At 33.1% G+C, this 25,219-nt stretch overlaps 2 protein-coding genes across 2 annotated transcripts in view; one reads left to right on the top strand and one right to left on the bottom strand.

Moving 5' to 3' along the window:
- LOC107440939 (reversion-inducing cysteine-rich protein with Kazal motifs) overlaps positions 1–21,006 on the top strand; it is an 82,267-nt gene extending 61,261 nt beyond the window's left edge. Inside the window, exons 13-22 of the mRNA XM_087169501.1 lie at positions 1,167–1,307; positions 2,728–2,913; positions 5,332–5,433; positions 6,810–6,891; positions 8,851–8,937; positions 12,250–12,311; positions 15,001–15,119; positions 17,426–17,549; positions 17,654–17,749; positions 19,592–21,006. Of these exons, the coding sequence (XP_087025627.1) occupies positions 1,167–1,307; positions 2,728–2,913; positions 5,332–5,433; positions 6,810–6,891; positions 8,851–8,937; positions 12,250–12,311; positions 15,001–15,119; positions 17,426–17,549; positions 17,654–17,749; positions 19,592–20,010 (1,418 nt within the window). The 3' untranslated portion in view covers positions 20,011–21,006. The remainder of the gene's footprint in view (positions 1–1,166; positions 1,308–2,727; positions 2,914–5,331; positions 5,434–6,809; positions 6,892–8,850; positions 8,938–12,249; positions 12,312–15,000; positions 15,120–17,425; positions 17,550–17,653; positions 17,750–19,591) is intronic.
- Positions 21,007–21,907: 901 nt separating this feature from the next.
- Positions 21,908–25,219, bottom strand: part of LOC107440966 (D-3-phosphoglycerate dehydrogenase) — a 33,908-nt gene continuing 30,596 nt past the window's right edge. The window contains exon 11 of the mRNA XM_043048840.3: positions 21,908–22,211. Within this exon, the coding sequence (XP_042904774.1) occupies positions 22,063–22,211 (149 nt within the window). The 3' untranslated portion in view covers positions 21,908–22,062. The remainder of the gene's footprint in view (positions 22,212–25,219) is intronic.

The following is a 25,219-nucleotide window of genomic DNA, read 5'->3' as shown; positions in this document are numbered from 1 at the left end:
AATTCTGATGCAAACTTCTTATACTACACGATCAAAGACTCAACATTGCTGAAAATATTGCTCAACAAATAAAATCTGTTCCATAAATCTAAAACGTCTGCTGTATTTTTTTATCTAAACATTTCATCTCAAAAATAGCTCAACATTTAAATATTGCGTGAATTTTGAATGATCCTTTCATAGCATACTTTTTCTCAGAGATTTTTACATAAAATATCCAGTGTTTAAAAAAGCTAATAAATCAATCAATTACTAAGTAAAATTCAAAAGTAATTTCAATCAATATTTAAGATTAAAAAATATACTAATGATCGGATTCTTACGTGTATAAGCGTCTCAAAAAAACATCCAAACAATCTTTGTGTCCATGGAATATTGGGTGTTTTATCTTCGCGATGCGTTCCCAAAATTATATATAGTTCGTTCACCTGGAGTTGGCACTTGGCTCCGCCTTCAGCACTTGGTATCCGACGTTACTATTTCGCTATTTTTGGGAGAAGGATGTGAACAAAGATGATATTCGGCGATCGTATGACATAAATATTTATTTCGCAATCTTTATGTGCATTTTTTTAACATTAAATATTTCATAAATTTGATGATATTTCTCTCTTATGAGTGAATAGTTTGTCCTTTTTTTGAGACATTTTGATGAGAAAACAGCAGTTTTTAAATTTAAAATATATTTAACTAGCTAGAGTAACGATAATCTATGATAAAGCGAAGTGACAGAAAACGAATTCACTGTTTGAGTTTGACGCGCATTAAGGGTTGTTTCATTTTCAAGAGCGGAGATGTTTCTCCTGTTACTCTCCAAATAAACTCTCGGTCCGAGGAGGCGGAGCCAAGTGCCAACTTCTGGTGAACGAACTATAGTGAGGTTGGACATCGGGGAGTTCCCACGAATATACAAACTTATACTTAATTGGGTTATTTACACGTATTACACCAATTAACACGCGAAAAACATACATTAATTGGACATTTTTTAGGAGTATAAATCTTTAAGATAGGGACTTAGTGGAGAAGTAATGAAACTTTCCGTCTGAAACTGTAAAGAAGTTGCAATATTTTTCACTTTCTTTAAAAAAAAAATGATGTTTTAATGATTATTGATTAAATGATTATTTCAGAATAAATGATGAATGATTAAATGATTATTTCAGAGAGAAGTCAATACAGCCATACAGCCCCAGATGTGACCCACCCTTGCAAAGCTAACAATTCTTGTGGAAAAAATGAAGTGTGCCTCGTCAACAGAAGCTGCCAATCAGGAGAATCATGTTCGCCATTCATCTGCCTTCCAGGTATCCCATCCATTAAACACTTTGAGACGCAGCTCGAAATGCGACCTCTTTCATCCAACGACGTGTTTTCCTTTCCTCCCAAGTCGAAATTTTTGATGGTTTTCCATTGATGGATCAACGTAATCTTGATGGTTTACCATCAACGATTCCATCATGAACCATTATATTTTTTGATGGTATCCAACATAAGCAACCATCACCCCAATGTAGGAATTCGGACTCGTTTATGATGCTAAAACATAAGAATAGCAACTTGTTTTGATGGTTTATTCATGCTGAACCATCAGAAATTTCCATCATAGTTTCTTAGAAATCAAATGTTGCAACGATGATAAGCAACCATCATCCCAATGTAGGAATTCGAACTGATTTATGATGATGCAACATGGAGAAAAAAAATGTTTTGATGGTATATTTCTGAGAACCATCAAGAATTCCCGTTAAACCATCATGGAAATGTATAGTTTGAACCATCATGGACCATTACGAATCATCATGATTTGTTGGCCCATGAGATGGAAAATTCTCTTGATGGTTAATGATCATAGCATTAAGGTAGCATTTTCCATCATGGAAAGATGGAAGTTTGTTGGATGATGGTGACCATCAAATGACGTTGAACCGTCATGAATGTTTTGATGGGACCATCACGAATTTTGTCTTGGGATTAATTTAACGATTAGAGGGTAAATTCGGCTAGGTATAATATAAGTTTTCAAGCGATACAAAACTCTCAACAATAAAACGAGTTCACTTTTTTTAACCAAATTTAACTACAAAATTATTATATTTTATAGAGAAACATGTTTTTATATAAAAAAAGCTTAATAAGGTTTGTTAAGAGTCGATAAGGGGCCCAAAAAAGTGACTCAGCAGTTTATTGACTACCCAAGTCAAAATTATTTTTGATGGTTTTCCATTGATGGACCAACATAATCTTGATGGTTTACCTTCAATAATTCTATCATGAAACATTATATTTTCTGATGGTAACCAACATGAGTAGCCTTTACCTTAATGTAGGAATTCGGACTGATTTATGATGGTCCAGCATAAGAATAGCAATTTGTTTTGATGGTATATACCTGAGAACCAATAAGAATTTCCGTTAAAAAATCATGGAAATATATAGTTGGGACCATCACGGATTGTTGGTCCATGAGAATTAAACTTCTCTTGATGGTTATCCATCATAGAGTAGATTCATGGAATGATGGAAGTTTGTTGGCATATCATGACGTATTGGCATAACACCATGAACGCTTATTGGAAAATGTTGGATGAAAGTAACCATCAAATGATGTTGGACCATCGTGAATCGCACTGAAAACAACAGGAACCATCAAAACATTTTGATGGGACCATCAAGAATTTTGACTTGTGTTAGCAACAGCAATAAGAAACAAATAATTTCTTTCAGGTTGCAGGATGGGTGCAGTCTCTCAGTTGATAGTACCGGGCGGTACTTATACAGTAATACCGAGGATTTCGAAAGGCAAGCACTGCAATTCCATTTGCTACTGTAACAAGCAGGGGTCGATAGATAACTGCCTCCCTGTATCCTGCCTAAACAAGGGGAATTGCTCCTTTCTCGGAAAACAAATACGTAAGCATTCTTTTTTTTCCTATTCGTTTTAGGGTTAAAATAATCCAATCAGAAATAAATGCGAGTTATAGTATTCTTATCCAGGAGCAATATTGGAGAAACTCAAAATAAAAATTTGTTTTTACATGAACGCGGAAACACTTTTTTTTAAACATCACATAAAAGCATTCTTTTTGCAATCATGGACAACGTATAGTTCGTTCACCAGGAGTTGGCGCTTGGCACCACCTACTCGGACGAAGAGTTCGTTTCAGCGAGGGAGTAAGAGGAGAAACGTCTCTGCGCTTGAAATTGAGACAGCCCTTCATGCGTGCGAAACGCAAACAGCGAATTCTTTTTCAGTCACTTCGCTTTATCATCTGCTATTAAACCTTTCGTTATTCTAGCTAATTAAATATATTGCAGCGAAATGTCTCAAAAAGGGCAAACTATACACTCAAAAGAGAGAAATATCATCAAATTTATGAAATGTTTAATGTTTAAAAAATTGCACATAAAGATTGCGAAATAAATATTTTTGTCAGACGATAGCTAAATAAGCAACCTTGTTCAGGATTGTTCACATCATTCTCCCAAAAATAGATAAATAGTATTGTCGGATACCATTTGATGAAGGCGGAACCAAGTGCCAACTCCTGGAGAACGAACTATATCTGTGCGTTATTGTCTTTGAATGGTCACCTTATCATTATACCACAAATCTCAACAAGTCGGCGAGGAATTTATCGATTAGGACACTGACTAGGAGGACAAGTAGACGAAGGACCGTATTAAAATTAACCATTTTGTAAATGGCTTCGATGATGGACAGGCAATCAACGAGACAGCTTCTATCCAAAATAAATTTCTATTAATTCCATGTGGAATCTGGAAGCTTTTCATAACCACCGGAGTTGTCGCCTGAATGGATTATCAAATAAAAGGAAACAGTTTCATGACAGCTCTCACGTTTTAAATGAAGTACTATGCTGCAAATTTGCATAATTTATAACTACCCAAGGAAATCTATGGTTCCTGTTCACAGTTAATCGTATTTTATTCACGTCACTATGAGCTATTTTATAACCGGCATAGAACAGCCGATGCACTTCTGATTTCACGACTATCAATGCTCAACTCCGTAGCCTTGCAATTTTGAAACCAACCCTAAAGGGATCCAGCATTGGGACAAACTAGCCTTCATGGAGAAATTTTTGGTGAAATTTACACACATTTGCGTTACATGGCGAGGAAATTTTCCACGCTTAGTTTGGCGACAAGGTGATTCAACAAATTTATAGCTGATTATTTTTTTTTTTTATAAGGTACGAATTTTATAACCGTCATTAAACAGCGGATCCAATTTGTGGGTTTGCAACTACTAATGTTCAACTACGTAGCCTTGTCATTTTGAACCCAATCCATAAGACAAGGGAACTCCTGGTTTAAGTATTGGGAGAAATTTGCATTTGTGGAAGACTTTTTGATGGAACTAACCCTCAATTGCGTTACATGAAACGGAAAACCTCCCATGTTCAGTCTGACGGCAAGGGGACTCTATCAATGTAGCCGATGGACAATCCCCTATCAATGGCCCTATCAATAGCCCTATCAATGTAGGACTCTATCAATATGGCTCGAAAAACCACCCGTCCGCCCGTCCTCGGCGGTCAAAAATTCCGGCTATTTTCCCGTTAATGTTGGTGACACATTTTTAATTTTTGTTATCTTACAAGAGTCTAGCGCCTCGCTTCTAAAATGACCTCTAATCTGGAAATACAGCAACATACTGCGCATGGTGGAATTGATGTTTTCTCTGTCTCCCGTACTGCAGCGGTAGAAAGGAACTTTTCAGCAATAAACTTACAAAAAAAAAAAAAAAAAAAACATTACGTACTGGTCTTAAACAAGAAGCGTTAAACGCAATTATGAACATCTACCTAAATGGAAAACCCCTTTCAGATTTTTGTGCAGAAACCTCTGTAAATCATTAGCTTGATTGTGGAACTGGCAAACGTCATATTTGATTCATTTAAAAAACGCGGTACCCTCGGATAAATTGACATTCCAGAGAACTTGACATTTGTCATTTAAATTATTTCATAAAAGAAATAAATTATTTTATAAAAGAAATACTGGGTTCCTATTAGTAACCTAGTATTCCTTTTATTACTGTATAATGCAATCCTAGTATTTGTAATCCTAGTAAGTACTAATTCATTGTGCGATTTATATAAATGTTTGTAATAAATAAGAGAAAATAATATTTTGATTTATTTAGAAGCGACGGGTTAGTTTCAAAGGAGGACGGGTTCATTGTTGGACAAACCGTCCTCGGGGACGGGTAAAAGTTTTGAGTTTTTTCGAGCCCTGTATATATATATATATATATATATATCCTTTGAAGTGAAATAATGGAATGTTATTGTTGTCAAATAGGGCACCAAAGTCAGTATGTGAGTAATTGTACAGTTTGTTTCTGCTTCAGTGGTGAATTGAGATGTATCAGAACATGTGATGGATTGAGTAATTTAGTATCAGGTAAGCAATATTTCTTCATTATCGTCTTTCCAACTAGCTAGAGTACTCAAGTGGGTCCCTACGCTGTGTGACAATACATTTTAAAGCAAAAAATAATTTCGATTCAATGTTCAAGCTAAAAGCACAAATGGGTATTTACTTTTATAAGTTAAGTCTTTACGTTTATTAAAATAGCATTACCAAACAGTTTTAATTAATTTCTTTTAAACCTAGATTAAAAAATTTTGCCAATTTATATTATTCTTAATAGTGTGACCCAATTATATATTTGAGTACAACGTGTGTACTCAAATATATAAATTTAAGTAAATAAATATATTTAAATAAATTTAAACAATTTAAATTATTACAAATAAATTGGTAATAATTTAAATTTGTAATTTCTTTATATTCAAAAATCAACGTTTAAAGTAATAATCGCCAACTTGGCGAGATTTCAAAAAGTCGCCAAGAGGTGGGCTAGTCTAGAATTTTACCATATAATTTATGTACGTTTGGAATACACAGTTATAAGGATCATGTTTTTTCACCCATAAACCCGCGACTAATGAGTACGCACTTCAATAATATATTGCTCCCTATTAATCGCATTTATGCACTGGTGTCAATATTTTTTTTTACACAAATAAAATTCACAATAATATCTTATTCAATAATTCGTACAGAAGTTGCTCTACTTGATGGCGAACTTTACTTTATAGTGCCAAAAACTGATAAGAACTGACTTTTTTTTAATAAAGTTTATGATATTTTCAATTAATAAAAAATTAAAGGAAATATAAAAGAGGATAACTATTGTGGAGGAATACTTTTTGTGAGAAATATGCAGACGCACTTCTTGTTATAACATATAATATATTAAACAGCCTTGAATAATAATAATAAAGTACATATTAAAAGTAGGAGAATTATCAAAAAGCAAAAATAAAACATTAGTTTTTTTTTGTGTGTGTGTTCTTCCTTGCTATGGAATACCAGGCTGGCAGCGTAGAGTTGTAGTAGGCAGGTCACCACACTATTATTTAATAATTAATTGTTATTAATGATTATTATTATGACTAAGCATTAAAATGTTCTAGTATTTGAATTTAATAAATTTAAAAGACTTGAAAATGAAATGCAATTAGGAGGAATAAGCATATTTATGTTTGACAAAAAATAGAAAAAGAGTCATCTTCGAGAAAAGTGATGTTTACTCCAAGAAGATACGCTTTCCGTGTCTTATTCTTTTAACTTTAAATATTGTCTGAGAGGTTAGTCTGCGAAGATAGCAAGTTAGTACTTGAATAAGTAGATCAAAAAGATTTTTTATTTTGCATATTGTGCATAATAATATGTTTCGTTCTTTCTTTTCTTAAAATATATTTATATTTCAGATGCATTTTGTTCCTGTCTAAATTATTATTCCCCTGTTTGCGGACAAAATGGCAAAACGTATACAAATCCTTGTATAGCTGGGTAAATATTCACTATTTATTCGTTAATGATTTCAAGTACGCGTAAAATTTTATGACCCATTGGCAAAGTGGGTGTTGTTTTGGATTTGATGGCGTGTGCACCTTATTTGGACGTCATCACACTTTTCAACTGTGTTCGAGAGTAATAGTAAACAGCGCGCATGCGTCGTCATTGCACGTGATGCCATTAAGACCGCTCCTGTTTGATAATTTTTTTTTTCACTTTTAATTTTGTTATGCATTAAGTGGGTGAGTTTATTTTTGAGATAGGGGACCGGAGAGATCACATAAATGTTTCTTGAGTTGTGAATAAAAGAGAATTTTATCATTTGAACGATATTTTTGTTTTAATTGTTTTAATTAAGAAGCAGAAATTCTAACCTACAGTTCACACTGGATCGTTTTCGACACTAATTCAGGTGAATATCAGAAATAAAAAGGGTATAAAAAATAGACAACCATTTTGCCAATGTGTAACCTGGGATCGCCAAAAGGCGATCACAATTTATTTTTTTTTATTTATTTATTCATTTTTGAATTTGATATTTCTGCCGTGCAATTAATATTTCCGCCTTTGATTTATTTATTTTTTTAAATTATCTCAATTTCATGTTATTTTTTCCATAATTTATTGTCGAAAATAGCATTCTCTGCTTTATAGTAATTTAATAATTTAGCGATCTTGTCACATTTGCCCCAAAATCATTAAATTACAATTAAATATTTTAAACTGAACCCATTTAAATGCAATTTTTGACAATAATTACTAGAAAAGATAATTTTAGATAAATAAAAGGCACAAACACAATAGGGAAGCCATTTCCGTTCAATTCTTATGATCCCTCCAAGATTTTGTAGACAACAAGTATAAGCTTTGTGATTTAATCTACTAATGGATTTTTTCACATACAATTTTACAAACATGTGCAGTTGCTGAAAAAAATATAATTTTTGTTATAAAATTATAAAAAAAGTTTACTAAGAAATTTTTTAATTTTGTTATTAAGCACTTTCTTAAACATTTCATTGATGATCTGAAAAGTTTAAAAAAAGATCTCTTAAAAATCATCAGAAATGATCTTAAAATGAAAAATAATGTCCTTTCAAATTTTCGAATGCAGATTTTATGTTTTTTCTTTAAAAAAATTATAAAACTATAAGAAAATAAGGTAATAATTAAAGTAACTGTTTTGTAATTTATGTATAAAACAAGTAATATTAAAAATAAAAAAAAATTAAAGTAGATTCCTTCTTAGGTCAACAAAGAAAAAATTTTACTTTAGTTACTTTTAATTAAATAATTAAAAAAAATTTCTCACCTATAAAACTAAAATGAATGAATTAAATTTAATGAATGAATTAATATTTGAAATAAAACTGTATTAACATCAAATGTCATCCACTAGAAGTTTTAAAAACAATGTATTTGAGTGAATGAATAAAAAGTATTTTGTGAAGGATTGAAAATTTGAACGAGATAATAGGGAGAGTGTGAACTAGTAGCAGGAATTGAAAGAAAAAAAAAGGACAACTATTAGACAACTATAAAAGTATAAATTTGGTGACGTGGACCACACGTCATGTTCCTTATTGAATTTATCTGACACAACGAATATAAAATAATTAAATATTTTAATGTGCGCAATAAACTATTTTTTTGTTCAAATAGAGCTATAAGTTAAAAATGATCACTGATGTTATTTTTAAAATATGTGAAAAACTGAATAGCTTATAGTAAAATTTAAAACAATGACTAACGCTTAACCCATCAGAAAATTCCATTTCATTTTTCGCTCATCTCAATTTAATGGAGTGTATAAATAAAAAGTATTTAATGAAGGATTGAAAATTTGAACAAGATGTAGGGAGAGTGTGAACTAATTAGAAGGAATTGAAAAAATGACAAAAAAAAGGTGTTTGAACTCAACTGGTTAAATGACAAATAATTTCTCAATTCTAGATGTGCTGGATTAAAAGAGAATCATTTCAAGGCAGGTCCATGTGGATCTGATCCGTGTGTAAATAACACGTGTGGGAGCAAAAAAAAGTGAGTATGACTCTTTCTTCTTTCTTAACAAGTTACTTCCTTTATTCTACATTAATAAAATAATAGTTATATTTGTTTTTTAACTAACATAACTTTTTTAACTAACTGTGTTCTAATATTTAACTAACAGAAAATTTATGTCTCAAAACATACATGTGTGTGATCTTGTGGAAGATCATTAGCATTATTTTTTATATTTCATTTTATTTCCGTCTTTCAACGGAAGACCCGGGGCCGGGATAGCCTGGTCGGTAGGGCGCTGGGCCTATGTTCGAGAGTTCGTGGGTTCGAACCCCGCCGACCGAAGACTGTAGTAAAGTGACTGATGCGCGTTAAATCTGTCGAGTGGCAAAAGTCCTCCATGTTCCCATAACAAATCAATACCTCTGGGGGTACTGGATTGGAGATCGATCGTTCTCTGATTCCGGTCAAAATTGCGATCTGTGGCTGAAGGAATGGATGTATAAATGGGTCCGCCCTATAAACGGGTGCGACGTATGGTTTGGCAGAAGTCGTCTTGCCCATAGATGGCGCCACTGGAAAACAAGAACAATCGCACCCCCTCTGCCTAAGCAGGCATACGTCAACAACAACAGAAGACCCAATTTTGGGTTTACGTCTACGAATGTTCAACCTCGTAGCCTCGTAATTTTGAATCAATCCAGAAGACAAGGAAACTCCTGGATCGGTACCCCCAGTTATAGGAACATGGAGGACTTTGTGACTCAACAGATATAATGTGCATCTGTCACCATTTACTACACGGAGACTGTTCGGCCAGTGCGCATTTGCGTTACATTGAGAAGAAAACCACGAAAACATCCCATAGTTATCCTGATGGCAAGGGGACTCTAACCCGTGATCCGTCTACCAGTGAGGATATTTTACGTCAGCACTGTAGTTGGTGTAATTCATATCGACCAGGCATGGCCAGGATTCGAACCCGGTTAACATTATTGGAAGGTGAATGCTCTCTACCCACCTTTATATATATATATATATATATATATATATATATATATATATATATATATATATATATATATATATATATATATATATATATATATATATATATATATATAGATAGATAGATAGATAGATAGATAGATCTATCGTTGGACCGACGACCCAATTTTGGGTTTACGACTACTAATGTTCAACTCCGTAGCCTTGTAATCTTAAACCAATCCAGAAAACAAGGAAACTGCTGAATCAGTACCCCCAGAGGTATTGATTTGTTATAGGAACATGGAGGACTTTGCGACTCGACAGATTTAACGCGCACCAGTCACCATTTACTACACGGGGAGTTTTCGGCTTGCGGGGATCGAACCCACGACCACTTGGACATGAGCCAAGTCCCCTACCAACCAGGCAATCCCGGGCCTCTTCATTAGCAGTTGTGAATATACAAAACAAAAGAATGACAAATTAATTTGGATATACTTAATGTGAAGAATCAGATTTTTTTCTTTAAATTATTTTTGGCATAAGTTGAAAATCGTAATAAAATAAGCTGTTTTCGAAAAAGTAACTTCTGTGTATCAGAGATTCTTGAATTCAGTTATGTAGAGAATTTTGCTCTGAAATGCAAGTGCATTTTTTGTTAATGCCTTTTGTAATTTATTGGAAAATTTATTTTTAATTTTGCTACATTTTTAGTTGATATTTTACTTCACTAGTTTTATAAAATATTTAAAATCATGGATTAGTTGTCCCATAAAAGCATGTAACCTTACAGCAACCTTGTGTCGGAATTTTCTTTCTATTGTCACGAAAATGTTTGTACTGAAAACCTTTTTTCAATAAAGCAAAAATATTGCAGTTTCAAACTTTTCATCCTAAAAGGATTAAAAAATATTTTTTAAAGCTTTTTTTAAAAAGTATTGTCATATAAGTAAAATGGTCACTTAGGTCCATAATGACGTTTTAGCTGACGTCACACTAGCGATAAAATCAAATGGCATTGTCCATTAAAATTTCATGACAAGGTAGTTTTTTAGCTGAGCACACAAGACTTTGCGAAAAGAAACCTTATAATGACCTAGATTTAAGATTATTTTAAGCTTGAGACTAGCTTTATTCAAGGATTTTTTTCACGATTCAAAACCCTCACTCAACCTCGATTTAAGGTTTTTATATAAAAGGTTGTTTTTCTCCAGAGTTTTGGATTAGAGTAATGTGCGTAAAATAGAGAAAATAGTCACAGATCTCGTTTTAATTTTAGAAGGTTCACGCATAAACCAGTAGTTCTAGAGATAATCGAGCCAATGTAGTTATTCAATTCAGTATAGCCAAAACTCACTTGTATTTGTGATTTCGCGACAACCTTTTAAAACCTATTTGCTATTTTAAAAAAGTTATTTTGAAGAGTTAAATTTTCATCAAAGTTAAGTGTTAGACAGTTGAATTCATGGGTCAAGAGCTGTGTATAAACTGAAAATGAATTACAATTTTCGATAAAAGACGTTTATTTTTTTTTATTTTTTAGATTGAAAAGAACCTTTGCATAAAACTGTCATCATTTTATTATAAACGCGATTCAGATAATCGACAGAATCAAATCATTGTTTTCGTTGTGTTCCTTTTCAGAATTTTCTCAAGTTACGAAATTTAGGGTGAGAAACGAGAGAAAAGTTTATGGATTCGATGGTAAAGAGCTTTCCAATAAAGAACAAACTTTTTTTTCAAACCACGTTGAATCTTTGTTAATCTTTGCTAATATTTTAAAATCTTACTGTGAAATAAAAATTGAAGACCATTCGTTCACCAGGAGTTGGCTCCGCCTTCACCACGTGGTATCCGACAATACTATTCCCATTATTTCTCTATTTCTCCAACAATCCTGAACAAGGTTGCTATTTGGCGATTGAGTGAAAAAAATATTTATTTCGCAATCGTTATGTGCATTTTTTTTAACAATAAATATTTCATAATTTGATATTCCTCTCGTTTGAGTGAATAGTTTGTCGTTTCTGAGCCATTTCGCTGGGAAAACAGCAGTTTTTTAATTTAAAATATATTTAATTAGCTAAACAAAAGGTATAATAGCAGATGATAAAGCAAAGTAAGTGTCTGAAAAAGAATTCACTGTTTGCATTTGGCGCGCATTAAGGGTTGTTTCGTTTTAAAGTGAGGAGATGTTTCTGCTCTTACTGAAATGAACTCTGCGTCCGACGAGGTGGAGCTAAGTGCCAACTCCTGGTGAACGAACTATTAGGTGTAAAAAGGAGATGTAAAAAATTTAGTGTGTTCAAAAAGAATCAACTGTAGATTGTAAAAAATCACATGGCCATTCTTTGTTTGTAGGTGTGTACCAAAAAGACAAGTGTGCTTGACTCTAAAGAAAAAATGTCCCCAATACATTTGCGGTAAGTATTTAATGAGTATGAAAGTTTCTGTTATATGACGGTTTCGATCGCATTAAACTGAGTAAAATGGTTTCAGACTATTTAGGAAGTGTCTTCTCATGGCAAATACTTAGTGACTGAAAATGATTTATCGGGACCCCCCTGAAATTTAAATGTATTCAGTAAAATGAAATCTATTTCCTTGTTAATTGAATGGCCAACGAAAAGCAGCACAATAGCTGTCATGCCATAACAATGATAGTTTCGTGATTTATTTATACCAGGGATACCCATTAAATGTGTGAAAAAGAAGAAAAAATGTTTATTAAAGTTTCAATCATAAAAGGGTTTCATAATTTCATAACCGTCGTTGAACAGCTAACACGATCTTGGGTTTACGACTACTAATAACTAGTTTAACCCCCGCCTCTGCATAGGGGCATCCAGGGACATACCGGTAACTCGAAGTGCGCGCAAAAGTTTAATAACATAAGCAAACATATTCAAAAAGTTCCAAATTAGAGTTTTAACAAATAGGGAGAATATTAAATATGAAATCCAAAAAATAGCGTTACATAGAAATTTACGACTACTAATGTTACGACTCCGTAGCCTTGTAATTTTGTGAATCTAAGGCAGAAAAGAAGGAAACTCCTGGATCAAGTATTAGGAGAAATTTGCTTTCGTTACGAACCTTTTGATGTATCAAACCCACATTTGTGTTAGATGGAGAGGAAGACCGAGAGAACCTCCCACCTTTAGCTTGACGGCAGAGGGACTCTAACCCATGATCCGTTTACCAGTGAGGATATTTCACGTCAGCACTGTGGTCGGTGCAAGCCAGATGCAGATTCCTTTCGACCTGCCATCGGTTTACCTCACTGTAAGGCTAACTCTCTACCCCATGAGCCTCCAAGGCTCTCTACACACCCTTCTAATCTCACGTTTTTAATTCTTATAGTTTTTGTGCATTACTGCACAAAAACTATATGGCTGGTTGATGCGAATCCCGCATCCGTCTTGCACCGACCACAGTGCTGGCGTGAAATATCCTCAGTGGTAGACGGCTCATGGGTTAGAGACCCTTTGCAGTCAGGCTAACCATGGAAGGTTCTCTTGGTCTTCCTCTCCATGTAACGCAAGCGGGTGAGTTCCAACAAAAAGTCCTCCACGGAGGCAACTTTCATCCAATACTTGATCCAGGAGTTCCCTTGTCTTCTGGATTTTGTTCAAAATGACAAAGCTACGTGGTTGAATACTAGTAGTCGTAAACCCAAAAATTGGGTCGGCTTTTCAACGACGGTTATAAAATAAAATGATTTTAAATGAATCGCGCATTGTAATTTTTTTTCTGGTTCTTTCAAGCGTTTGTCCAGGTTTGCCTAGTGGAAGGTCCAGGCCTGAATAAAGTTGAACCCTGGTTTAATGAACTCCTATTTATCGAATTTTGCTATTTAACGAATTTTATGAAGTGAATGAAGTAGATTTACAATGAATATCGACTCTGACACAGAAGTCGATGATAATGAATCAATCTTAAGTGAAAACTGTTACTTTTTCTGATGCTCTGGAAACAGTGAAAACTTAACCTAATGTAACAAATTTCTTCTCTTCATGACGTCGGAAAAGAACTTTTATAAAAGTATGAAATCAATGAAATAAGCAAACTTTTAACCTTTAAAATTTCAAACTAATCAGAGCGTCATCATTCGCTGTATTTTAAATTCCTGAAGAAAAAAAATTCAAGATTTCTATTTATTTTGTGTATTTACTTATTAGAGATGTTCAGATATTCCATAGGGTTCGTAGATTTTTTTTTTAATTTTTCCCCCGATATTACTTGTAAAATGGAGCTAATTATAACCATGACTTTAAAATGGAGCTAATGACCTTATGAAACTAAAAATCTTAAATGGAAGAATTAAAAATGGAACTAATAACCTTACGGAATATCCAAACATCTCTAATATTTACTTTTTAGAGTGTTCGGGTATTCCATAATGTTATTCAATTTATTTTTTGTATCCGATATTACGAATTATCCTCGATTTAGCGAATAATATTTTCGCTCTCCATGAATTCGTTAGATCGGGGTCCGACTGTACTCACAAAATGGAGCTAATTATAACCATAACCTTAAAATGAAGGTAATGACTTTATGGAGCTAAAAACCTTAAATGGAAGAATTAAAAATGGAGCTAATAACCTTATGGAACATCTCTAATATATGCTTATTTGAGATGTTCGGATATTGCATAAGGTTAGTCATATTTTTTCTTATTTTGCCCCGAAATTACGAATTATCCTCGATATAGCGAATGATATTATCAGTCCCCATGAATTCGTTAGATCGGGGTCCGACTGTACTCACAAAATGGAGCTAATTACAACCATTACCTTAAAATGGAGCTAAAAACCTTAAATAGAAGAATTAAAAATGGAGCTAATAACCTTACGGGATATCCAAACATCTCGAATACTTGCTTATTAGAGATGTTCGGATATCCCATAGGGTTCGCCAATTTTTTTTAAGCCCCCGATATTACGAATTATCTTCGATTTAGTGAATAATATTTTCAGCCCCCATGAATTCGTTAAATTGGGGTTCGACTATACTTACAAAATGGAGCTAAACAAAACTATGAAATGAGGAACAGTGTGTGAGAATAAAACTAATTGCGAATCTTCTTTTTTTTTCTTTTAATCATAGTGGGTAAGAACAATTGTGAAGATAAGCCAGCAGTGTGTGACACCCAAAATGATGAATACGTGAACGTGTGTGAGCTGCTGGAGAAGAAAAGGAACATCGCTTACTTTGGAAAGTGTCTGGTAAGTGTCTTTCTATCACAAGTCAAAATTCTGGATGGTCCCATCAAAGAATTTTGACGGTTTATGTTGCTTTCAGTGCGATTCATAATGGTCCAACATCGTTTGATGGTCATCCAACATTTTCCATTACGTGTTCATGGTTTTTGATATGCCAACAAACTTCCATCATTCCATGATGGAAAAAGCTACTTTAATACTATGATGGTTAACCATCAAGAGAAGTTTGATTCTCATGGACCAACAATCCATGATGATCAGTGATGGTTTAATTGGAATTCTTGTTGGTTCTTAGGAATACATCATCAAAACAATTTGGTTTTTTTTTTATGTTGGACCATCATAAATCAGTCCGAATTCCTACATTGGGAAGATGGTTGTTCATGATGGTTCTAACATTTAATTTCTAAGAAATTATGATGGAAATTTCTGATGGTTTAACACGAACAAACCATCAAAATAAGTTGCTATTTTTATGTTGGACCATCAGTCCGAATTCCTACTTTGGGGTGATAGTTACTTAGGTTGGTTACCATTAAAAAATATAATGGTTCAGGATAGAATTATTGATGGTTACCATCAAGATTATGTTGGTCCATCAATAGAAAACCATCAAAAATTTTGACTTGGATAACATTGACTAAAAATTCTGTTACGTTTGTTTAAATACCTGGTTATGTTCCGGGGTTATGTTCATTATATCAGGGTCAAATAGTATTTCGTTCTAATTTTCGATATTACTTCCTAAATTTGTGTACACAGTGAGTCCCAAAATGAAAGCAAAAAAAAAAAAGCAACTTTAAAAAGACCACATTGTTGTTCTCTCTAGGATTATGTATGAATCGCAAATAAATGTGACTGGATATTTTATCCTTAAAGAAGCCGATTGTTGGATTCAAAAAAACAAAACAAAACAAAAACAAATGAAAAGAAAAGAAAAAAAGTCCAGCAGCGTTTGATCACATGATTAGTTCTGAAAAAATGAAATAAGAAAGACGCACTCCCGATCAGCACAAAAGGAACGAATTTTTTTTACAAGAAAATCCACCAAATTCCGTGGCAATCAATGATACAAAAACGATCAAAAGAATATCGTATTATTATTCTTTTGTCCGTTTTTGAATAATTCGTTCACCAGGAGTTGGCGCTTGGCTCCACCTACTCGGACGAAGAGTTCATTTCAGCGAGGTAGTAACAGGAGAAACGTCTCCGCTCTTGAAATTGAGACAACCCTAAATGCAAACAGAGAATTATTTTTCAATCACTTACTTCGCTTTATCATCTGCTATTATACCTTTCGTTACTTTACCTAATTAAATGTATTTTGATTTTAAGAACTGCTGTCTTCCCAGCAAAGAGTCTCAAAAGGGACAAACTATTCACTCAAAAGAGAGATAAATCCATGACATATTTAATGTTAAAAAATGCACATAAAGATTGCGAAGTAAATATTTTTGTCAGACGATCGCCAAATAGCAACCTTGTTCAGGATTGTTCACATCCTTCTCTCAAAAATAAGGATATAGTATCGTCGGATACCACGTGATGAAAGCGGAGACAAGTGCCAACTCCTGGTGAACGAACTATACAAAAGCGGTCAAAAGTATATCGTATAGAGAGGATTTTAAATAAATATACGCGTTATCGATAAATAAGGGAATTCTCACTATTGAGATTAAATCAGTATCAAAACCAATCTAATGAAAAGTGTTTTCTATTTCTCTCATTTCTTCCTACAATCAAACTAGTTTTGATAGTTTAAACCCCGTTTTCTTTGGGAGTGATTCATAAGACTTAGATTATTTATTAGTTTTTGTTCGTTTTCGTTGTTCGCCACTGTTTTCTCATCAGTTAAATATTAATTTATGACAACTAAAGTTTATCCAAATAAAGATAGTTTATACTTTGTGCAACGTGGGAATAAAGCACAAAAATGGGCGTACTATAGTTTCGGTTCGATAAGCAAGAACTTTGTACCGTGTCTATGCACAAAATCACCGAATAAAACACGAGATAAACAAGTTGCAATAAGAAAAAATTTCGTTAAATTCATTTTACTCCCTATTGTGGCGTATTTGTCTCGTGTTTTCTTCTGTCGTTTTGTGTTCCAGCACTGATAGAGAATTTTGTTTGTAGAACCGAAATTCCATTTTTGTGCTATTTTCAACGATGGATATGGATAAACACTCCATATGCTTCTTTGTAACAGAACTTTTTATTTATATTTACGGGTATTTATTTTATTCATATTTAGTCTGTGTAAAAAATAATGGTGCGAATATCTGATGATTGTTTCTTTTTCTGTAAAGGTGAGATGTCAAAAAAAGGGAAAAGTATGTGGACATAATGGACAGGAATACAGCAGCGAATGTGCTGCTCTTGCCGACAAAATGTCCATTGATTACAGAGGAGCTTGCGCAATTCCTCCACACGGTATTATTCTTTTATATTATTCTTCAAAAGCACTCCGTTATTTTTGAACATATAAACTGCCTAGAATCTTTGAAATTTGAATTATTAATTGAATCTGTTTTCAGGAGAAGGAACAAAATGTTCTCAAATCACGTGTCCACCTTTGGCGTCCAACCACTGCATTTCAATTGTGCCTCCAAATGCTTGTTGTCCGATTTGTGGTAAGAAACTTTTATAACCAATTTTACCGTTAAGTGTTTGCCCTCTTGTAAAGGTATTGAACTAATGATTGAAACATTTATCACATTGAGATCTTTATAAAACTGTTTTAATCTATTCAAGATAAAAGAAAATTAACTGACTTATGCACGAAAACAAAATGGTCAACATCTTTAGTTGAAGTCATAAAATTATTCTTATCGCGATTTATGAAATATTATAACTTTAAATCAGCAATTACAAAAAAAAAAAATTACCATTAAAAATACAATTATATGCTCCAAAACCCAATTTTTACATATAAAAATAAATATAACTTTAAACGCGATAATTACTGGAATTAATACGGATAAAGAAAATAATTAACACTATTTCTCTCTTTCCTTTCACATTGAAGAAAATAAGCAATCTTTTGAAAGCTGAGCTGAAAAAGACCATTGTTCATATTAATAAACAGTTAAAAATGAAGACAAATCCTTTTATTTCTCTAAGAAAATGCATCAATGCTTTATATAATAAATTAAATGTAATTTTTGTGTTATCCAGCTCAATATGTTATTAACTTGAACAAACCTATTTCTTGGACAAGCAAGGTAACGAACCAATTAGAATGCTTGACTTCAGTTCTAAATTTCAATATGAACAACGCCTTCACTTAGAACCTGGCGATCAATAAAGATCTAAGAAACAAGAATAATGATAAATGTAGGCAATGTTGATGTTATTCAGTAATTTTACCCATAAACGATATTGCATATGCTTTTCAAAGCAAATGTTTACAGATTTCATTTTTGTCTAACGTATGCATAGTAATATCATAATGTATCTTATTCAACGTCATTCATTCAATGACTAATCAGAGTGCTTATAGCCAGGTTTTTCGACAAAAAAATAAGCACCTTTTAAGTACTTTTTAAGCACTCAAAGAACATTTTTAATCACTTTCTAAAAAAAAAAAATTCATCATTAGGATCTGAGCAGTAATAAAAATGATTTTTTTCTATCATTTAAAATTCTTTATTTTTAAACATGAAATCAGTGAAATTCTAAAACTTTACGTAATCATGATAAAATAACTAATTTCTGATAAATATTGCAGAGAAAATTGTGAAAAGTATGCTTTTTTTTTTGTAATTTAGAACGACAATCGACACAACAAAGAAAAAAAATCTCTTTTTGAAAGAAAGAAAATTGAGCACTTTTAATAAATCCCGAATAAATAAAAGCGCCTTTAATGGCTTTTGAAAAACGTAAATCATAAATAAGCACCCTTAAGCACTTTCAATAAACGCTATGCACCCTGCAAATGTCTGTCGCTGAATACCTATGCAGATATTTTTCAAGAGCTGTTTTCTTGATTATATTTTCCATTAAAAAATTATCAAGATTCTTCGGTTCGATTTCAGAGGGTGGAAAATGAAGCCTGAAATTGAGAATATCTTGCAAAATGCAGCAAGGTTGCACATGAGTGTGGAATAAACTCACCGAACCCAGCTCAGTAGACGCACATGCGGACTCGCAAGTATTTCTCCAAACCTGTAAAATGATTGGATCTTTCATACGCTATGGACCCGATGTAAGCGAAAATGGATTGGGGTGGAATGAATTGTGAAAACGTTGAGTAGAACAATGTGAAAAGCACGCTTTTGCATAATACGTGGCGAAAATCGACATGGTAAAGAATGAAGAATCCCATCTTTGAAAAGGAAAAATTAAGCACTTTTTAAACACACTCAATGAAAAAATAACTTTAAGGGCTTTTATATAACAAAAATCCAAAATAAGCATTTTTTAAAAACGCTACGCACCATGCTTATACATTAACATCTTTTCTTTTTTTTCAGGCGTCGCTTTAAAAATTGTGTACAGTCAACGCTTACTGGACCAAATGGTGGAGGCGATAAATTCTGTAGAGCATGCCGTGGTCTCAAAATTAGCTGCAAAACTGCAAGAGCACATCAAGACAGCAGAGTGTGAGGTCACTGCTTACCTGGACGAAGATTCTTCTGTTGTTGTCATCGTGTCTCCGCCAAGCATCCCCTCCTATCTTCAAGTTCAAGTCTGTCTCCAGGAGGCAGTACATTTAAATTCTCTGATCGAACAGCGGAGCCCAACTCTAGTCACAGAATTCCCGCTTTCTTCTCTCATTGGCAGCTACATTTTGCACACCGCTACGAGCAACTCCGTTTCCATCCTATCCGTTAACTTCGTCATTATGTTCATATGCACATTGTTGGATTTTTATATGATAAGTAATGGGTGAGTTCCACTCCAAATTTCTTAAATTTTTAAAAAGTTGACACTTTTCGAACAATACAGTCCCATATAGCAAAATAAGGTTTATTTTCACTCAGGAAAAACCTTTTAATGTAAACCTAAAAATTTTTTTTAATATGGTTTACGTGTAAACCTTCTAACGAGATCTTTTACAATCTGCTTTATTCTACCCACATTACCCTAATACAAAACCTTGGAAAACCTTCTATATAAAACCCTTAAATTGAGGTTGACTCAGGGTTTTCTAGCGTGAAAAATCCTTTCACGAAGCTTGTCTTAAGGTGAAAATAATCTTAAATCTGGGTCATAATAAGGTTTCTTTTCGCAACGTCTTGTATGCTCAGCTAAAATCCACCTTGTCATGAAATTTTAATGCACATTGCAATTTGATCCTACCGCTCGTGTGACGTCAGCTAAAACGTCTTTATGGATCTAGGTGGCAATAGTTTTTTAAAACAGCTTTAAAAAAATAATTTTAAATCCTTTTAGGATAAAAGGTTTATAACTGCAATATATTTGCTTTATTGAAAAAAGATTTTTCGTACAAACATTTTCGTGAGAAAAATAAAATTCCGACACAAGGTTGCAAGCTTTCTGGGAAGTATAATATTGACAACATGGGGAGATTTTTCCCACGGTTTTGCATGTACAATTAAAAACTATAATGGCTATATTCATTTTGAATTACCTTGTATAACTACATGCTTCATAAATCATCACTGTTTATTAGAAGCCCCGATTCTCAGAACTCCTGCACCCCGGAACCCTACCTTTTGCTTTAGAGAACATGTTGTGCACAAAATGAGTTATTTGAGGTTTTGCAGCAACAGCGCTTGTTATAAAGTGTTATGTATGTATGTATATATATATATATTTATGTACTTGTAAATAGTTGTAATTTTTATACAATAATATTGTATATAGTTGATTGTGACGTGATGAGTACTTATGTAAATGAATATATTTTTTCCCCACTGTTTTTCCATTCTTTTCTATGTTTTGTTCTTTATCTTACTGTAACATTTGACAGGGTGCATAGCCAAATCTTTCAACAAAAAATTCGCACTGTTTAAGTCATTTTTAAGCACCATATACATTAATAAAATGCAAAATAATTTTCAAATAATAATGATAAAATAACTAATTTTTGACAAAAAATAACTAATTTCTGTCAAAATAAGAGCACCATATACATTAACAAAATGAAAAATAATTTTCAAAGACTTTACATGATAAAATAACTAGTTTCTAAAAAAATAACTCTTTTTCTTGATTATATTAGCCATTCTTAAAAGATCGGTAGATTTTTCGTTTCGATAAACGAGAGTGGAAATTGAAGCTTGAAATTGAGAGCATCTTGCATAATGCAACAGAGTTGCACATGACCGTGCAATTATCTCAACGAATCCAGCTTAGTAGATGCACATGTAAACTCGCAAGTATTTCATCAAACATGTAAAATGATTGGCGCTTTCATACGCTATGGACCAACGGTACGCCGAAATAGATTATTGAATAGCACAATGTGAAGAGCACGCCTCTGCATAATCATGATGGAAATCTACATTCCTTTTTTGAAAATCTCGAAATTTTTGGAAAAGGAAAATTAAGCACTGTTTTAAAACACCCAATGAAAAAAGCAGCAGAAGTTTTTAAAAACGCTACGCACGATACCATATATAGAGGAAGACGTCAAAATAAGATAAATTTTTTTCACACCTCAGAAAGCACCAAATAAAATAGTTTTAAAAAAAAATTTACAAATTTTTTATGTGATACATCATTACCTCAGCTTGAAATTTATGCACACATACTGGATATACTAGTTCTTCATTTTGAAAAGTTTTCTTCAACCCACTTAAAGAACAAATCAATGACATAAAAAAGCTTAACAAGTTTTATTGTATAAGTACACTCTATTACAAAATATATATAATGATAAACATAAAAAAATGGCAACAAAATTTAAGAGCTTTTATAACAAATTATAGAACAAAAATACTTTTTATTTTAAATATTGTAAAATAAAGTGGAATATTTAAAGACTTATTTGAGCATAAAAGTCAACAGGATGGCCAATATTTGCCAAATCTGCTGGTTTGTTTGAATTGAGAACAGACCAGCTCTTTCCATCAATGCAAGACGACCAAGATGCGTTATCTATTACACCTTTTTCTATCAATGAACCTAAAATAACATAATATGCCACTAAACAATTTGCATATGGGTAAAACTATTTTTTGATCATGAATACTACATATATATTTCTGCTATTAAGATAATCTTGTTTCTTACAAATATATCAATTAAAATATAGTTACAAGAACATAACATCAATTATCTATATAAATTTTTTTCAAAAGGTCAAAATCGAGTCAGGGGATAGAGCGTTCGCCTTCAAATGAGGTGAGCCAGGTTCAAATCCCAGCGATGAGTGGTCGATACGAATTACGCATCCGGATAGCACCAACCACAGTGCTTACGTGAAATATCCTCAATGGTTGACGAATCATGGGTTAGAGTCCCCTTGCCGTATGGCTAATCGTTGGAGGTTCTCGTGGTCTTCCTCTGCATGTAACGCAAATGCGGGTTAGTTCCATCAAAAAGTCCTCCGTGAAAGCAAATTTCTCTCAATACTTGATCCAGAAGTTTCCCGGTCGTCTTGATTCGGTTCAAAATTACACGGCTACGGAGTTGAACATTAGTAGTCGTAAGCTCGAAAAATAGGGTCTGCTGTTCAACGACGATTAAAAAAAAAAAGATTAAAATCAGATGATATTCAAAAAAGATAAGAGAAACTATGTTCCATACAGTATGCAGCAGAGTTGCACATGAGAAGTGCAAGAATCTCACCGAACCAAGATCAGATAGACACACACGTGGACTCCCAAGCATTTCCTATTACAGTGAACTATTGCTACTACCATATCCAATACAACAATAACTACCTTTATTATGATAATGTTTTGTGGTCCCGAAGAACTTGTATATGAATTAATGTCATGCTCCTCTCAATATTATGATTTTTTCTGAAGCAATAAGCCCCTCCTGTAAAACGATTTTTTCCAAATTTCAACCTTACTTGCGAGGTCGCATATTTCATCAAACCTGTAAAATGGTTGGCGCTACGGACCGACGGTACGACAAAATGAATTCTGAAAACGTAGAATAGAACAATGTAAAAACTAAGCTCATAAATCATTTCGATTTTTTTTTCCTTTACCATTTCAAATGGTAAAGAAGAAAAAAATTTTGAAATGGGAAAATTAAGCACTTTTTTTTTTAAAATGCTACACCCGACGTTCTCCCTCTTTCAGTATTTTGTAGAACTTGAGTGTTTCAACTCTCTGCTCTTCTTACTTGAACCTTGTTCCTTGAAATTCGTAGTTTGGACCTCAATGCGCAATCGAAAAATCACATTTACAAATGTTACATTATACAGGATGTGATGACTTAGTGGAATGAGTAAATACAGGCCATTCCACTGAATATTCTTTCCGAAACATCCGTGAATGTCTTTTGGAATACATGATCCGACCACAATCACCACCTAAGACTAGCGTCAGCCAAATGAAAAGGTAAAACTCCGCAGGCATCGGAGAAACTATTCTACGACAAGAGGTAAGAAACATTTCTCACTCTCACCACAGCTATAAAGGTGATGTCACGCAACCAGTTCTAGCTGTGCAGGTTAAGCAGGGTTGCCACTCAACTCAGGGGAAAAAAAATTCCTGTGCTTTCCCTGTACATATTTTAATATACACAATATAATAAGAGGAAACACAACAATTACTGTGCACTTGTGTGAGTTATATTGAGCTATCTATACTTGTTTTAATTGCTGGAAAAACTTAGAGAACAAACAGCTTAGAAAAACGAACCGCTGAACATCCTTAATAATGCTATAATAAATTAAATAGTTCAGTATAGCTGAAATATCGTCCTTAAATGAGTCGCTCAGAAGCCAATGCTGTTAAGTCCAAACCACAAAAATTGAGAAAATTAATGTTTTTTGATACATTAGTTTTTAAAATTCTTGGTTTATTAATTTAATTAGAAAAGTGTATAAAGTCTTTTTAAGAGGTGTAAACTCTGCAAAAAAACAAGATATGTACAGGATGTGTAAATAAAAACGCAAGTATTTATTGAAATAATGACAGCATTTTAAAAATTTTAGGACTTATACCTTTTGGCAGCTGAAAAAGATAAGAAATTTATATAAAATCTAGGAGGCTTCGCCCCCTGCTCACTAGCGCTCACCAACCCCCGGAACTGCTTTCACAGTTCATTTCGGATTGCTTCGCAATCCAATGCTCGCTTTGCTCGCTCATTGGATACGTTCTTAACGTCTAGTTTTTGTATACTTTTTTGACTGCTGAAGTTCCAAAAACTTTTCATTGTAGAAAATTCTAAACCTGTACATTTCAATATTAATTTGAAATTGCAAACAGTTCACATATTTTTCTTAATCACACTATTCTAAATTTCAGTTGTTGAGAAAAGTAACTGTTCTAAGTTTTGTTTTAAAGTCTTTCCCACCAGAGGGCTAAAGCCATGTGTTGTAAAACAATATGAAATAGTAGTCTGCCACTGAACGCCGGATGTAAAGCATCGGCTTTGATGAAGATAATTTTGTATTTTTAATTATCTGAAGTGCGCCACCTTAATATGGAATTTGTAAAATAAATGTATATATTTTTGATTGTTGATGAAGCCCATCATTTTGTGTTTTCATCAGTGTTCAGAAGCAGAACAACTGTAAGTTTTTTATTTTATCACAAAAAAATAAAATGTATAAAAAACAAAGAAAAGAGTAAGAAAATGAGTATAGTCATAGAAAAAGTTAAAATTATAATATAGTATTTGTCAGTTAAAATAAAACTTTTTGTTTAAGTCATTGCTAACAATTCAAATTTCTCCGAGGCAATTCTAAAGTTTAAATTAAGGAAGCATTATTAAGTTGAAACACAATATTTTTAGTTTTGATGTCAACAATACAATACAATTTTTCACAAAAACGATTGTTTCCATTGTTAAGTTCAATGTCAACAATTCAAATTTTTCTGAGGCAACTCTTAACCTCTAAACATTATTTTTTTTATGTACACATTTCTAAATGTCAGTATTCAACCACAAAACAACTTAAAGTCCTCAAATTTAGTATGATGTTGTAAAATGTAATGAAAGAGGGTCAT

This window comes from Parasteatoda tepidariorum, chromosome 8 (genome assembly GCF_982258835.1).
Source record: "Parasteatoda tepidariorum strain Cologne lab strain chromosome 8, Ptep-v5.0, whole genome shotgun sequence".
Taxonomy (NCBI): Eukaryota; Metazoa; Arthropoda; class Arachnida; order Araneae; family Theridiidae; genus Parasteatoda; species Parasteatoda tepidariorum.
This window is presented reverse-complemented; position numbering and strand designations above follow the sequence as displayed.